Source organism: Sorex fumeus, unplaced genomic scaffold (assembly GCF_029834395.1).
Source record: "Sorex fumeus unplaced genomic scaffold, SorFum_2.1 ptg000061l, whole genome shotgun sequence".
Taxonomy (NCBI): domain Eukaryota; kingdom Metazoa; phylum Chordata; class Mammalia; order Eulipotyphla; family Soricidae; genus Sorex; species Sorex fumeus.
In genome coordinates, this window is record NW_026606118.1 from 58,184,060 (window position 1) to 58,200,958 (window position 16,899).

General features: G+C 57.5%; 1 protein-coding gene across 1 annotated transcript; it reads right to left on the reverse strand.

The window, feature by feature from the left end:
- Positions 1 to 3,317: 3,317 nt before the first annotated feature.
- On the reverse strand, positions 3,318 to 14,381 carry CNPY3 (canopy FGF signaling regulator 3). Its single transcript, XM_056126010.1, has 6 exons — positions 14,119 to 14,381; positions 8,965 to 9,088; positions 7,788 to 7,884; positions 5,912 to 6,034; positions 5,691 to 5,808; positions 3,318 to 3,922 (listed from the first exon to the last, which is right to left on the reverse strand). Exons 1-6 carry the CDS (start codon positions 14,267 to 14,269, stop codon positions 3,714 to 3,716), a joined length of 822 nt encoding a protein of 273 aa, XP_055981985.1. The 5' UTR covers positions 14,270 to 14,381; the 3' UTR covers positions 3,318 to 3,713.
- Positions 14,382 to 16,899: the final 2,518 nt, after the last annotated feature.

A 16,899-nucleotide genomic window follows, 5' to 3' on the forward strand; every position in this document is an offset into this window, starting at 1 on the left:
AGAGTAACCATGCCTGTCTGTGCTCAGGACTAACCCCTGGTTGTTCTTAGAGGACAGTATTTGGTGCCGGGGATCAAACCTGGGTTGGCTGCACCCAAGGCAAGTGCTTTACCTGCTCTCCTGTCTCTCTGCACGCCCCACCCCAGTGTATTTTTTCTTTTTTGGGTCACACCCAGCGATGCACAGGGGTTCCTCCTGGCTCTGCACTCAGGAACCACCCCTGGCGGTGCTCAGGGGACCCTATGGGATGCTGGGAATCGAACCCGGGTCGGCCGCGTGCAAGGCAAACGCCCTTCCCGCTGTGCTATGGCTCCAGCTCCCCCAGTGTATTTTTGAGGAAGTTAAAGCCCCGGGCCTTGCAGCGCCCGCAGCTGTGTGACATGTTAGGCACAGAGTCGTGCTTACCCAGAGTCAACATTCAGGGGACTAGTGCCAAGTGCTTTAGGGTCGACGAGGCCATCAGGGGAGCTGAGTCAGCGGGCCCAGCCCCCAGGGTTAGGGGTCCTGCCACACACCGTGCTCCGGCCACGACAAACAGGCTTCCTTCTCTTTCAAGACCAAAAGCACAGAGGGCTTTTGTTCACACCTGCGCATGGAATACGGAGCACGGCTGGGCACGGAGCCTCCCTCCAGGTGAGTGGATCGCGGCCACTGCCGATCACACCACAGCCGCACATTGATGTATTTGTTTTCGCTTCTGGGATGTTCTGGCCCTCCAGGATCCTGCCCTAGGGGCTGGGGTGATAGAGGACAGTGGGGCGGGCACTTACTCTGCATGCGCTGACTCAGGTTTGATCCCCAGCATCCCATATGGCCACCCAACCATCCTTGGCGCAATCCCTGAGTGAAGAGCCAGGAGTAACCCCTGAGCATCGCTGGGTATGACCCAATAAAACAAGGGAGAAAAGGAACTTACTCGCCGGAGCGATAATACAGCAGGTAGGATATTTGCCTTGCACGCGATTGACCTGGGTTCAAGCCCCAATATCCCATATGGTCCTCTGAGCACTGCCAGGAGTGATTTCTGAGCGCAGAGCCAGAAGTAACCCCTGAGCATTGCTGGATGTGACCCAAAAAGCAGAAAAAAAAAAAAGAACTTACTCTAACGAACTTTTTAAAAATTTTACTTTTTTCCCCTTATAACTTGCTTTTCTATTTATTTATTTGCATTTTGGGTCACACCTGGCGATGCACAGGGGTTCCTCCTGGCTCTGCACTCAGGAATTACTCCTGGCGGTGCTCAGGGGGCCCTATGGGATGCTGGGAATCGAACCCGGGTTGGCCGCGTGCAAAGCAAATGCCCTACCCGCTGTGCTATCTCTCCAGCCCCATAACTTGCTTTTCGTTGTCGTTTCTTTTTGGTCCATACTCAGCAGTATTCAGGGCTCACTCCTGGTGGACTCAAGGACCATATGGGGTGTCAGGGAACAAACCCAGCGTGGCTACGTGCAAGGCAAGTGCCCTACCCACTGGACCATCTCTCTGGTCCTGCACCACCAGGGGTGAGCCCTGAGCACCCTGGGATGTGAAGCTGTGAGACCGAGTACACACATGAGCACCTGCAGCCCAGCTGGCCTTCCCTGAAGGCTCAGAAGCTGTCAGTAACCCTGGGCAGCCCCAGGGCCCTGACGCATTGCTTAGGAGGCCCGGACTCTCCACCACTCACCCCTGCGGAGCCCACCCCACTGCACCCCAGCCGATGGAGTCACCAGCCGTTCCCAGGGGCGCTGCTGGAGGGAACGTCCTCTGTTGGGCACGCACCTCACGGCCCCAGCCCACAGGCTCAGCTGGACACCAGTGTCCCATCCTTCAGGGGGATGGAGCTCTTGCCAGTCAGGGTTCCCTGAGCGTTCCCCCAAGTCAGGCAGATACGAGTTTGGGCAGGCGGGGAGAGAGGGAGACAGGACGCCCCAATCCTGCCTCCAGCGTTTCAGGCGGCACCGAGGGCGACACAGCCGAACTCTGGGGGAAGCTGTGGGGTCGGGTCAGCAGCCACAGGTCAAAGGGCAGAGCAGAGCCCTGTGCCCCTGGGTGGGGATTGGGCCGTCTGGTCACTCCCCAGCCTTGTCCTGCAGTGAAGGGCAGTGAGGCTGTAAGGGGGATCCCGCAGGAACGGGGGAGGCTAGCCCCCAAATCCTGGCAAGGCCTGAGGGAGGCGGCAGCTGGCTCCCCGCCCTCCGCCCGGAACCAAGGCAGGAAGGAAGGGGTTCGGCTAACGCCCCCTCAGATCCAGAAGGGGCCCAGAGAGATGGGGGGGGCTAGAAACCCTCCCCTCCCCCTCCAAAAAAAGGTGTCCAAGTATCGGTTCTAAGACACCGAGGTCAGGGGACAAAACGTTTCTGGCATATTCTACTGTGACCCCGGGTGGCCCTCGGCTGGGGGAGGGGAGGGGCTACGTGCATCTGACCCCAGGGGGTGCACCCCGGGAAGGTGAGAGGTGTCAGTGTGGGGTCCCCACTGCTGCTCCCACTTTCCTTTTCCCCCAGGGATGGGGGGTTAAGGCCAAGAAACCAAGTTTGTCAGGAGCAACGCCAGTGTGGGGGAGGGGACGCCCCAACGCATCAGGTTGGGTGGGAAAGACACGTGGGGAGGGAGCACAGTGGCTGCCAGGCGTGGGGGACAGGACAAGGTGGCCGTGAGCCTGGGACAGCTGCTGCCTTGGTTTCCTCTCCAGGAGGTGGGGCTGCGTGCTGTCCGGGTTAAAGGTGGAGCACTGGGTACACACAGCCCAGGTCATCACTCGGCTCGGGTGGCCCCGGCCCTGCCCTTGGGGCAGATGGGACAAGGGTGGCCCCCGGCTCGCTGTCCCTCCCCTGCTTCCGAGAACATGATGTGACCAGCCCTCGTGGGGGGTGGGGGAACGGGACTGGGAGGTCCTCCCCTCCCTCTGGCCAGGTTCCGGACACACAGCGAGGAAGAGCAGCGACCAGGGGTGGCCCCCAGGAAACAAGGTCAAGGTTCAAGAGCAGCAGGCCAGGCTAGGTGGCGGGCGCCAGTCAGCACTTTACACAACAGACAGGAAGGCTGGGGGAGGAAGGGGCAGAGGGCAGCGGGGCCAGGCCAGGAGGACAGAGCAGGACACGCTGCCCACCGCCCCCAAACCCAGGCGCTCCTCGCCAGCCCGGTCAGCAGTAAAGAGGGCAGCAGTGACTGCTTCCCCTGCCCCCGTCCCCCCCAAGGCTGGCAAAGGCATAACGGGGCTCCCTTCTGAGGGGCGGAAGGGGACTCAAAAATCTGAACAAAAAAGGCTAAAATGTCATAGTTTTTTTTTTCCCCCTTTTCTTTTTTGGGTCACACCCAGCGACGCTCAGGGGTTACTCCTGGCAGTGCTCAGGGGACCATATGGGATGCTGGGAATCGAACCCGGGTCGGCCGCGTGCAAGGCGAAACGCCCGACCCGCTGTGCTATCGCTTCAGGCCCCGAAACATTTCACTCCGTGCGCCCTGGATAGGGCCAGGCAGAGCACAGGTGTCCAGGGGGGGAGGAATGGGACGGGCTGCAGTCCTGCTTCACTGTGGGGGGCGGGGAGACGAGCGCAGGGCCCCCCTCTGTGAGTTCCTGAGGGTTCCGGCCCCTTGAGTCACGTTCCGGCCAGGGGTCGCCCGGGTCCTGTGTGGCCAGCGTGTCTGTCCCTCCCTCTCGGGCAACCCGCCAAGGTCCGTGTCGCCGGCTTCCAGGTCAGGGGTCTCATTCCAGGAACTCTGGGTCAGGCTCAAAGCTCGTCGTGGGGGCTGTGCGTGAGGGGGGACGCCTTCTGGATGCCCTCCTCGTCCTCGTCCTCGGGGCTGGGGTCCCCCAGCTCCTTCCGCTGTTTGCTGCCGCCGCCCGCCGCCTTAGCCCCGCCGATCTTCTTCTTGGGCTTCTTCCCCCCCAGCGCCGCTGTGTCCCCCTTCTTGCCCGACCACTGCTCCGCCAGGCAACCTGCGGTGAAGAGACAGAGCCCCTCAGAGACGGGGGTGGAGCTGGAGACGCCAAGGGCTGCAGCACACGCCTTGCAGGCCCCAAGTTCAATCCCCGGCGCCAGGGGCTAGAGCAGTAGCACTGCGGGCAGGGCGTTTGCCTTGCACGCGGCCGACCCGGGTTCGATTCCCAGCATCCCATGTGGTCCCCCGAGCACCGCCAGGAGTAGTTCCTGAGTGCATGAGCCAGGAGGAACCCCTGTGCATCGCCGGGTGTGACCCAAAAAGCAAAAAAAAAAAAAAAAAAAAAGAGATGCATAATGAGAGTAGACTCTAGACCGAACATGATTGCCACTCAATGTCTCTTTTGCAAACCATAGCACCCAAAAGGGGAGAGAGAACAAAAGGGAATGCCCTGCCACAGAGGCAGGGTGGGGGGTGGGTGGGGAGGGGGGTGGGAGGGCTACTGGGATCACTGGTGGTGGAGAATGGGCACTGGTGGAGGGATGGGTACTCATCATTGTATAACTGAAACCCAAGCACAAAAATTTGTAAGTCTACAACTGTACCTCATGGTGTATCACTAATAAAAATTTAAGAAAAAAAAATACAAAAAGAACTGGCAGGCTACCAAATGTAGCCTGCCCACACGGCAGAGTCTGGCAAACTCCCCGTGGCATACCCAATATGCCAAAATACCAGTAACAATGATGGGTCTCATTCTCCTAACCCTAAAAGAGCCTTGAATATGGCAATTTTTAAAAAAAATCTCAGGGCTAGGATGAAGGAGATGTTACTGGGGCTTGCTCGAGGCAATCGACGAACAACAGGACGGTTGTGATCGTGATAAAAAAAAAAAAAGACAATCTGTAGGATAGCACTGTTAATCAATCCCCAGTGCCCCACAGTCCCCTGAGAACCGTGAGGCGTAACCCAGTGGCCCTGGAGGCTTGCAGGGGTGATCCTGGTGGCCCCGACTCAGCACTGAGGAGCGACAGGTCTGGCCCAGTGGGCAGAATCCTGCTGGGGGCGGCCCAGGGGACCCTCTTCTTCCCCCGCCAACAAAGGGCTGGCCGTCGTGAGCCTTGCAAGCACCGGACCCCAAGTTTGATTCCTATGACCCCCAGCACCACAGGCCTGCCCCGGGTGGTTTGAGCAGGGCCCCGCCCCCGGGCCCACCCAGCTGAGCTGCCCGGAGCACCCTGGGGGGGCCACAGTGTGGGGCGTGAGCAGAGACTGGGGGAACTGCCACTGAAACGGGTGCCTCTGGGGCAGCTGAGTGACCCACACGGCCTTTTATTTATTTATGTTTCTTTTGGGGTCACACCCAGTGATGCACAGGGCTCACTCCTGGCTCTGCACACAGGAATTAATCCTGGTGGTGCTTGGGGGACCCTTTGGGATGCTGGGAATCGAACCCGGGTTGGCCATGTGCAAGGCAAATGCCCTACCTGCTGTGCTATCGCTCCAGTCCCCCCACATGGCTTTTTGTCGGGGGATGGTGGCATGGGATTGGCCTGGCTATGCTCAGGGGTCACGCCTGGTGGGGTGTGGGGACCGGATGGGGTGCAGGGACCGAACACAGCCTGCACCTTAACCTCTGTACTGTCTCTCTGACCCTCAGTGCCCCACCCCCCACAGCATTTCCCGCCGGCCTGGGGTGCTGGGGGGAACGGTGTGGCGCTTGAGATCGAGCCTGGGGTGCCCTGACCTCACCCAGCCACCCTGTCCTAGAGCCGCTACCATGTCCCTGACTTCCGGCCCTTCTTTCCTCGGGTCCCCTCACTTACTGGTGTCCTTGCCCTTCAGAACATGGTTGGCACACAGGAACTGGGTCAGGTCCTCCTCCTGGTGGTTCCGGTACCAGTCCTCGATCACCTCCTCGAATTCTTCCACCAGCACGTCACACTGTGAGGCACGACACCCGCCATGGGCACCAGCTCCCCAGAGGGGTGCCCCCACCCTGGCCAGGGGCCGGGGCTAGTGATCACCTCCCAAGAAGGGCCCCTACCTGCTTCTTGAGGTCGGCCACCTCCGCAGAGGTCTCGTTCCACAGCTCGTAGGGGATGTCCATCACCACCTTGACCCCTTTGTGCACCAGATTGTGCAGCGTCTCAAAGGTCTCCGACATGCCCTGGAAGGGCGCAGGCGTGAGAGGCTGTGGGAGCCGGTGCCGGACACCCCACGGCCCAGCGCAGAGACCCACACCCCCCCGAGCCTCCTCCACTCGCCTCGCCCTCCTCGCGGGCAGGCCTGCCGCCCACCCCAGCCTCCGGCCCTCTCACGACATGCTGCTCTCAGCTCCCTCCCGCGGCCATGTCTCTTCTTGAGTGACCAGCAAGGACCGAGTGATGGAAATGACTCCGGCGGGGGCCGGGGTGACAGAACAGTGGGGAAGGGGTTGGCCTTGCAAGTGGCTCACTCGGGTTCAATCCCCGGCATCCCAGAGGGCTCCCCTGAACTCCACCAGGCGTCATCCTTCAACGCAGAGCCAGGAATAAGCCTTAAGCACTGCCAGACGCACCTCCCCGCCCCAAACAAACATTATTTCTGCCAGCTGCTCTGGTCTCCTTTCCAGAAACAGCATGCCCTCCACGTCAGCGAGGAGGCGGGAGAGTCCATGCCCACATCGACACACGACTCTGTCCTTCCTTCCTGCACAGGCTGTGCAAGTGCTCACATATTCTGTGCACACGTGCGCGGTGCTGGGGATGAGGCCCAGAGCCTCACATGAGACCTGCCACTGTCTCTCACCCACAGCCCAGGCACCTACGCTGCTCCTGTTACTGAATAACCTTGGAGGTCAGATGGCTCAAAGGGCCAGGCATGTGGTTTAACCCGGGAGGGGAGGATCCTGTCTTCAATCCCCAGCACCACGCAGTCCCCAGACACCACTGGGGGTAGCCCCGAAACATACCCCCAAGTCCCCCAAACTGACTTTCAGGGTCAGGGAGATAGCTCATGGAATTTTTTTGGGGGTGGGGGTCGGGGGGGGTGTCAAGGGCTGGGGGGTTGGTTTGGGGTCACATGCCCTACCTGAGACGGAATGCACATCGGTCTCACCCCGCACTATCTCTTCCCTGGATGACATCTCAGGTCTTGCACAAACCCCCAAATCTGACCCCGGGAAGTGCCAGGCCACCCGCACTGGTGGGAGTGAGCACTGAGCCCCGAGCAAGCTCACTCAGGTGGCTCAAATCCTCCTTCACGCTTGTGTCCCCCTCGAAAACGACACGTACACCTTGGAGAACTGCTGAGCTCCTCTGATAAAGCACTAGTCATTCCTCCCTCCACAGCTGCCCGTCCGGCTGCTCAGAGGCTGCCTGCCAAAGGCTGCAGGTCCTTCTGATCTGGGGGCTACGGAACAGCGTGGACAAAAGGTTTATACTGGAGCAGACGTGAGTGTGTGACCAAACTCGAACGAGCTTTAAAGCTCAGGCCTAAGACTTCTGCATCATGAGAGGATTCCTCGGGGGTCTGGACCCTGAAACCAGAAGGGCCCATGCAGGGAGGCCCCGGTACCAGTCCCTGAGGATGGAGACCCCGAAGAGAGAGGGGCAGGTCTCTCCGGCCAGTGTGGTCCCTGTCCCCTCAGCACACCCACGGGGGGAGGGGGCCATCACCCCCACCCCAATGTGCCACTCAGGACCCCCTTTCCCCACACACCCTGAGCTCTCCTCAAGGAGGGTCACACCCGGTGATGCTCAGGGCCTGAACGACAGGCCGGCCATCCTAGGTGTGCCCGCTAGCCCGGGGACACGAGGCGAGCAGAGAGCCAGGAAGCGATCTGGGGAGAGGGCAAGAAAGGGGGTTCTGGGGGGCAAAGCAGCGGACTCCCGAGCTCCGGGCAGGCCCCCCCGGGGATGAGGGCCAGGAACAAATCCAACCTTGGCAAAGCGGTTGCTGCCCGTCCTCTCCTTGTGCAGGCTATAGTCCAGGAGTCGCTTGCAAATGGTCTCCGTGACTTCGATTAGGCGCAAGTCCCTGCCGAGACAGCAGCACGGGAGGGACTGAGCCCCCGTCCTCGCCCCCGCGGGTCAGCGGTCCGACCCTCCAGCCCTGCTACCCCGACACCTGCGCATCTCACCAACGGCGAGTCAGAGCTGGAGGGAGGATAGGTCATCTGGTCTGGGGGCTGAGCTGCTGGAACACAGACCAGAGAGACAGGATTGGAGCAGCACCCCGACAACTCGCTATCCTGATAATGAGTCAGCATCTGGGGGGGCGGGTGGTTTTTTGTTGTGGGGGGGGTCACACCCGGTAATGCTCAGAGCTGACTCCTGGCTGTGTGCTCAGGAGTGACTCATGGTGGTGCTCGAGGGACCACATGGGGTGCCAGGATCGAACCCAGGTTGGCAGCTTTGCAAGGCAAGTGCCCTGCACAATCTCTCTGGCCCCCAAAGTTTTTGCTTTTTTTTTTTTTAAATAACAGCAAGTATATCAAAAGCGGATGCCAAAAAACCTACAACTGGAAAAGGAGATCATAGCTGTTGACGGAAATCTGCTTGTTGTTAATATTTATGCCTGGGAAAATTAGAAGTCAGCTGTGGCAAAAGCATGCCTCACATGTGAAGCCCGGGTTTGATTCCCTGCACCAAAAGAAAGAAAGAAAGAAAACAGAAGAAAGAAAGAAGGAAAGAAGGGAGGAAGGGAGGAAAGAGAAATGAGAGGTGGAGGGAGAGAAGGGAAGGGTGAGGGAGGGGGGGGAGGAGAGAGAGGGAGGGAGGAAGGGAGGGAGGGAGGGAGAGAGGGAGTGGGTTGGTTCTAATCTTAAGACTCAATATTTTCAAAAACTGGTTCACAAGATTCAAGAATCTGGGAGTCACTGACGAGGTGCAATGAATGGTCTTGCTGTCTCAGATGACGGAAACGCCAGAGGAGCTACTGGATTTCATGGTCACAATGGCCAGGGGCAGAGTGGTGGGCGAACAGCCTTGGCCAGGCGGCCTTCCTCTGGCGTGTGCCCCTTCTGCATGGAGGACGGGCAACTTGGAGGCCCCAGAGGCCCCAGGAACAGAGCCCAGAAGCAGAGCAGCTCAGGCTGCGGGCCCCCGAGCCACTTACGATTTTGTGTACTTGACCCCGGAGGCCTTCCGGTCCAGGATGCCGTAACCTGTGTCAATCACCTCCTTGGTCTTGCCCGTCTCCTCAAAGGCCGACTTGAGCTCTACAGCGACGTATTTACACACTGGGGAGGGAAACAGCACAGCCCACTGAGAGGTGTGTGTGTGTGTGTGTGTGTGTGTGTGTGAGAGAGAGAGAGAGAGAGAGAGAGAGAGAGAGAGAGAGAGAGAGAGAGAGAGAGACCCCAGCCCACTTGCGGGGGTGTATCTGTTTTCTGTGCCTCTCGGTGTGTGTGCGGTTAGCTCCCAACATAGGGGAGGGAACCAGCGCAATCCACTGAGGTGTGTGTTTGCATGTCTTTATGTGTGGCTAGCTCCCAGCACTGGAGAGGGAGATGGTATACAGCCCACTGAGGAGCGTGTGTGTCTGTGTCTGTGTGTGAGGCTAGCTCCCAGCACTGGGGAGGAAATGGCACAGTCCATTGTGCACACACAGGGGTGTGTGTGTGCATTTGTGTGTGTGTTTCTGTATGCGTGCATTTGTGTGTGCGCGCGTTTGTGTGCGCATCTGAAGGGAGCCAGCTCCCAGCGCACACCCCTTCCCCCGCCCCACTTCCCCCCCTGCCTCTCAAGGCGGGGTTCTTGTCGGGCGGGGAGGGAGTCAGCATCACAAGCCCTTGTGCAGTTCCTTGGGAGGATCTGGATCCACTGCCCCGTCTACTTTCGGTTCTGACCCTACTAGGGACTTCACTTCGCCCAACCTTCCTCCCGCTCCTAGCCTGTCGGCATCTTAAATTTTTCAAACGTACTGAAAATCTAAAGGGGCGATGTTAGTGATCTGTCACAATCTCTCCCTAATAGATAATATCAAGTGACCGTTTTTTGCCAAGCCCCTTTGAAAGTTGCAGAAAACACAGCGACGATCCCATTGCCGACCATGCAGCCGGAGAACAGGGACCTTCTACATAACCAGACAACTAGGGATACCTAAAGGCACATCTAAAGGCCCTCCCGTTGATCGTCGATTTGCTCGAGTGGGCCCAGTAATGTCTCCATTGGAGACTTTGTTGTTACTGTGTCTGGCATATCAAATACTTCACGGGGAGCTTGCCAGGCTCTGCCGTGCGGGCGAGATACTCTCGGTAGCTTGCCGGACTCTCCGAGAAAGATTCCTCTATCACCTAGCACCCAGTTCATATTCAAAAGCGCTTTCTATTCCCCAGATGTCTTTTTTCTTTCTTTTACTTTAGATACAAATACCATAATAGTGTTTCAAGCATAGAAATGTCTTTTTCCCAAATATCTTTTTTTTTAAATTTGCTTTTTGGGTCACACCCGGTATTGCACAGGAGTCACTCCTGGCTCTGCACTCAGGAATTACCCCTGGCGGTGCTCAGGGGACCATATGGGATGCGGGGAATCAAACCCAGGTTGGCCTTGTGCAAGGCAAACGCCTTACCCGCTGTGCTATCACTCCAGCCCCTTCCCCCCCCAATTTTTTTTTTTTGCTTTTTTGGGCTACACCCAGCAATGCACAGGGGTTACTCCTGGCTCTGCACTCAGGAATTACTCCTGGAGTTGCTCGGGGGACCCTATGGGATGCTGGGAATCAAACCCAGGTCGGCCGTGTGCAGGGCAAACGCCCTCCCCGCTGTGCTATCACTCCAGCCCCTTCCCAAATATTTTTAAAAATCTTTTTTGTGTATTTTGGGGCCACACTCTGCAATGCTCAATCTGTTCTGCAATCAGGAGTTACTCCTGGCGGTGCTCAGGGGACCATATGAGATGCTGGGGAAGAACCCAGGTCTGCCGCGTGCAAAGCAAGTACCTTACCTGCTGGTACTTTCACTCCAGCCCCCATTAATTATCTTTTTGATCACGGTTACTTGATTATGTCTGATTTCTTACACTGTTTCAATCCCTGCTCCCTATTCCTACCAAGTGAATCTGCTCTGTCCCTTCTGTTTCTTCTCTTTTGTACAGCTATCTTCTCATTTCTTTTCATTCTTCCTTGTTTTAAAACTTTTTGTTTGTGTTTTGCACCACACACATAACTGTGCTTGGGGGACCACATGGAATGCTGGGGACCGAACTCAGGTCAGCCGTGTACAAGACGAGCGCCCTACCCGCCATCTGCACTATCACTCTGGGTCCTCCTTCTTTCTCATTTTTAAGCAACTCTGCTGGGGGTCAGGCACTGACTGGGGAAACAGACATGAAAAGAAAGTCTTTCAGATAAAAGAAAGAAAAAAAGAGGGAGCTCAGATAGAGAAGGGAACACCAAATAAAGGGTGTTGGGAGGATCCTCCCAGGATGGGAGATGCATGCTGAAAGTAGACTCTAGACCAAACATGATTGTCACCCATTGCCTCTTTTGCAAACCACAGCACCCAATAAGAAGGAACAAAAGGGAATGCCCTGCCACAGAGGCAGGGTGGGATGGGGGGTATGGGGGGTGGGAGGGATACTGAGATCAGTGGTAGTGGAAAATGGGCACCGGTGGAGGGATGGGTGTTTGATCATCGTATAACTGAAACCCAAGCACAAAAATTTGTAAGTCTACAACAGTACCTCACGGTGTTTCACTAATAAAAATTTTTTAAAAAATTTAGGCAAATAAGTATTATGGTGTGAGGAGAGAGGCCTAAGGAAAGTTGCTTCATGCCTGCTAGGGACCTTTGCACCCCTTCTTCCAAGCTTACCCTAAAAGCATCCTCCCCCAGGAAGTCCTTCTGGGCTAATTCTGCCTGCTCTCAATTTTGTTTTTTGGGCCACACCAGCCATGCTCAAGGATTACACCTGACAGTGCTAGAGGGGACCACACGGGGTGCCGAGCAAGTGCCCTACCCCCTCAACTATTGCTCTGACCCTGCCTGCTCGCAGTTTTCTGTGGGCCTCTGCAGGAAGCATCCTCACGAAGGGCCTTGAGTCAGCTCCCATCTCTCCAACTCGACTCCAGGGGAAGCTGAGTCTCACATCCAGAACCGACTCCACCTTCCCCTCGTCCGGACTCCATGTCGAGACCCTGAGAGAGACCACTGCTGAGGAGACTGCACTGGTGGTCGAGCAGCTTCGAAGGCCTCTGCAGGAAGCGGATTTCAGACCATGGTCTGCACAGGTACAACACCAACGAGCAGTTGGGTAGGAAACCAATTCACCGCCCAGACAAAGAGCCTGGAGGCTTGCTCGGTGAACATTTCATGATATGCATGTAAAAAGATGGCACGGGGAACTTTGGAGCACATGAAAATGCCAAAACACAAGCTAGTGGGCGCAGAGCCTGCCAGGAACTGTGGATGCTTCCCCCCAGGGCCATCTGGGCGTCTGCCCCTTCATCCTGCCTGGCGCGAGCCATCATCATTTTGGCTCCTTGGCCCCCTTCTCCCACGCCTGCGTCCCCCACCCCCGGGCTTGTAGTGTTCCAGGCCTGGGGGAGGAGGTGGTTGGAACCCATCAACCCAATATTTCTTTCATTCCCATCACCACCCTGGTTCTGTACTTCCAAGCCTTCCTCCCTCCTCAAGACCCTCTGAGGATCCCACCCAAAACGAGACTTGGAGAAGATTCATGGCACCGACCCCAGCCCCTCCCAGATATCCTCCTCCTCCTCCTTCTCCTCCTGTGGATGGGTTCTCCTTCCTCTGTGTGTAGGCCTGTCCACTCTGGTTTCTGGGCCAGAAGTGGACCAGCAGCAGCCTCCAGGGAAAAGGTGCAACAGTGATGGAGAAAAGGGAACATGAGGGGCTGGAGAGATACTTGAGTGGGCCGGGCGCTTGCCCCTTGCACACGTGGCTGACTGAGGGTTTGGATCCCTGGCATCCCTGCCAGAAGCAGTTCCGGGAGTTGAGCACCACTGGGTATGGCTCAAAAACCAAAAAAAAAAAAAAAAAAAAAAAGAAGAAGAAGAAGAAGAGGAGGAAAAAGGGCAAAAGTAAGGGAACATCTGGGGAGAAACCTTAAGTTCTAGTTGGTCAAGAGATCATCTGAGGATCCCAAATCCTGCTTCAATGGTGCCAGATCGTCACCTACAAACGAAGGATGGGCTACAACCATCTCTACATTCCCTGTCCTAAGCTTCCACGAGCCCATGAGGACGGGGGAGGGAAAAAACCGGGAACTTCTTAGACTGCCTGGAACAGTTGGGGCCCAGTGGTATGAGAACAGGAGAGAAAGGGAAAGGAAGTGAAACCCACAAAGGGTATCTTTAAACTAAAGCACTAAAGAGAGAAAGGAAACCGCCCCAGGGAGGGAGGGAGGCAGTGGCAGAAGCATCTCTCCTTTCCTCTGCCCGGGGCACCTTCTAACACCCTCACCCCCTCTTCCTCTGTGGCGCTCAGCTCAGGCAACATCTAAGCCGCTGGAGGCTTTGAATTGGGGTGACTGGGATTAAAGGGCAACTTTGGGATGGGGGCAGGAGGCAGGAGGGAAAAAAAGAAAAAGAAAAACAGAAAAGGAAATAGCAGGGGGAAGGAAAAAAGTGGGCCCTCCCGGGTCCTGGATGGCCCTGGCTAGGGGCTCCAGGGGGCATGTCCTTCTCTCCACCCGCCCCCCAAGTCCCCCCCACTTAAGTCTTCGGGAATCTCTGCCCCCTGCAGGACCCTAAAAAGGTTCTACCTGCCTTCACATGGGGAGGGGACAGCCCGCACGCCCCCCCACCACCTCCAGCAACCCCATCGGTGCCTTCGCGATGGCCCCCATCCGGGGGGTGCGGAGGGGAAGACACACGAGGTGGTGGTCAGGGCATCAATTCTCGGGGGGCCTCTGCGTCCCGGATGAGGGGGATGGGTCTTTTGGATGGGTCTTTTCGCTTCCCCAAACTCGCCCTCCGCCCTCCGCCGTGGCTTCCTGTGCCGGACCCTCTGCGGTTTATTTTTTTTTTTTCACTTCTCCCTCCGGGGCTCACAGTTCATCCTTCTCTGGGGCCCCCCCAGACCTCCCTCTGCCCGGCCGCCCAGCGAGCTGGACGCGATGCCCCTCCCCGGGCCCCGCGCGGCGTCCACCACCCCGGGCGAGCGGAGGCCGCGGGGCTCCAGGCACACAGTGGGGTGCAGGGGGTGCAGGAGGGTGCAGGGGGGGTGCAGGGGGGTGCAGGGGCTGCAGGGGTGCAGGGGCCCCGCCCCTCCGCCCCAGCCTCCCGCGGGCCCCGCCCCCTCACCTTCGCATTTGCTGGGCAACCGGACCCAGTCGGTCTCCTCGGCGTGGGCCGGGCTCGGGCCCAGCTCCGGGGCGGGCAGCAGCAGGAGCAGAGGGAGGAAGAGGAGACAGCCGGGCCCGGGCCGGGGCGCGGGCTCGGACAACCGCTCCATGGCCCAGCCGGACCCGACCCCGCAGCGCCCGGCTGCTCTTCCTCCTGCTGCGCGCGCTCCGCTGCGGCCGGGACTCGCTTCCGGGGCTGCACACGTGCCTCGGCGTCACCACGGCAACGGCGAGCCCCCCCCCCCGCCCGCCCCCCGCGGACGGCGCGGCCAATGGGCTTCTCGGGGCTTGCCCGCTGGCGAATGGGAGCAGCGAGCTTCTTTACTTTTCTGCCAATGAGAGGGCGCATGGTGTCTTCAGCGACCAATGGCAGTCTTTTCCCACCCTCTTTGGGCGGAGCTAGAGGACCCGGAGCGTCGGAGAGGAGGCCCCGCGCTGGGACTAGGGAGATGCCAGCAGTGCCCCTTTCGTCGCCTCTCCTTGTCCTTGCACGTCGCTTCCGGGCCTTTTAATATTTAATCAGTATTAAAATTGTTGCCGTGGCTCTTGTTGTTAGGGCCAGTCACCCTAATCGGCGCTGTGTGTGACACCAGAGGACGCAGTCCTCAGCCTTAGCGTCTTGTAACCCGTCCCGCAGAGAACTGGAACAAAACACCAACTCTCGAGCCTCAGTTTCCACCTGTAGGAGGAGAACGTGACCCTCCTAGATCCTGTTGCTGGGAAGCGCAAATAGGTTACTGGAAGTAAAACTTATTGGATCAATGGAACTCAATGTACCGATTCCCTGTTTTAGCTAGCAATCAAGCATTGGTTGCCCTGGAAACTTTCAGTCCCTTTCTGCCAGAAGTCTGGGATGTGGCTGATGAGACCTCTCTTGCCCTTCCATCTTTCCGGCGACTACAGGGTGCCCTATGAGCCATCATGTGTGTGCTCCAGGCTGTCGGTAAGCACACAGGCCAGCGCTGTCTCTCAGGAAAGCAAGTCCCAGTTTGGGGGTGGGTTGGGGTGCTGGAAGCCCCACCTTGAAGTGCTCAGGTCTTACTCCTTACTCTGTGCTAAGAGATCCCTCCTGGTGGTGCTTGGGGGACCATATATAGTGTCAGAACAGAACTGGGGTCAGTTGTATACAAGGCAAACACCTAAATTTCTGTTCTTTTTGTTTGGTTGCTTGGTTTAGAGGACCCTTGTGCTCAGGGATGACTCCTGGTTCTACATTCAGGAACTACTCTTGGCAGGGCTTGGGGGACCATGCAGGGTTCCAGGGATCAAACCTGGGTTAGCCGCCTGCAAGGCAAACACCCTACCCACTGTACTATCTCTCCGGCCACAGCCTCTGTTCTCTCTCTCTGGCCCTTGACCTTAGCTTCTTGTACAAGACAATTGCGTGGGTGACCAGGCATTTTGGAGAGGCAGAAGTTGCGAAGGTAGAACTTCATGATGCAAAGAGTCATCTCCCCTTCCCAAGGTTCTCTGTTTTTTAGACTTCTGAGAACTTGGGAAGCTTATATGCTGGCCTCACTATGGCCTCTGATTTACCTGGGACCTGAGCCTTCCTGGAAACAGTGGTAGGCTTCAAGGTCCTGGATGGGTTCGGGGCACTGGGGTGAGTGGAGAGGGAGTGAGAAGCTGCGTTAGTTGGCTCAGCTGCCAGGCTGGGGTCACGGGCTAGAGAAAGCTCAAGCAGACAGCTAGACACAGCCTCACCCCAACTCAGACACCCCCCTCTCCCCGCCAGTGGAGAAGGAACGGGCCCATCAGGATGGTGAGCAGATTCACCTCCAGAAGTTGGGTGACCTCCTCTTCCTCTCTAAAGAATCCATCAGATGGGCTGGAGCGATAGCACAGCGGGTAGGGCATTTGCCTTGCACACGGCTGACCGGGGTTTGATTCCCAGCATCCCATATGGTCCCCTGAGCACCGCCAGGAGTAACTCCTGAGTGCAGAGCCAGGAGGAACCCCTGTGCATCGCTGGGTGTGACCCAAAAAGCAAAAAAAGAAAAAAAAGAGAGAGAGAGAATGGGGTCAGGCTTGCTTTGCCAATGGCTGAACCTGTTTTTTTTTTTTCCTGCTTTTTGGGTCACACCCAGCGATGATCAGGGTTACTCCTGGCTTTGCACTCAGGAATTACTCCTGGAAGTGCTTGGGGGAACCATATGGGATGCCAGGGATCGAACCCGGGTCAGCCACGTGCAAGGCAAACGCCCTACTACCTGCTGTACTATCGCTCCAGCCCCTGAACCTGGTTGTATACCTGACACTGTGTGTGGTCACTGAACACAGGCAGTAGTGGCCCCCAAACACTCCAGAGTCGGGACTAGCCCTGAGCACCACTGGGTGTAGGCACCACCCCCGCATGCAAGGAAAGAAGAATAATTAAAAAAAAAAAAAAGAAGTGGAAAGTTTTCTTACAGACTGGTGAAAGATGGGCAGCAGAGAAGACAATGAGGATTTTGTTTTGGGGGTTCTGGGGTGCATGTGGTGTCGGGGACTGAAGCCAGGACCTCACATAAGCAAGGCATGTACTCTGCCCCTTTGAGCCGTTCCCACGACTGATGGGGAGGGTTTTCATGGGGCAGCACCTAATGGGGAGCAGACGCTCTGGAGGGGCCTTTGACACCACAGGTGTGTTGTGGGGGGCGGGGTGAGGCTTTAGTGCTCCACACTCCACATCCCTGGGAGAAGACTAGGGGAGCACCACCGACCAACCCAGGGAAGATGAGGGGGCCACCATGACATGGAA

Bases quoted from the DNA above. Each gene is read 5' to 3' on its own strand.
- CNPY3 (XM_056126010.1), bottom strand. From the start codon at position 14,269: ATGGAGCGGTTGTCCGAGCCCGCGCCCCGGCCCGGGCCCGGCTGTCTC. The intron at 9,089-14,118 runs GTGAGGGGGCGG...TTCCCTCCCCAG, and splicing joins GTTGCCCAGCAAATGCGAAG to TGTGTAAATACGTCGCTGTA. The intron at 7,885-8,964 runs GTAAGTGGCTCG...CTGTCTCGGCAG, and splicing joins GGGGTCAAGTACACAAAATC to GGACTTGCGCCTAATCGAAG.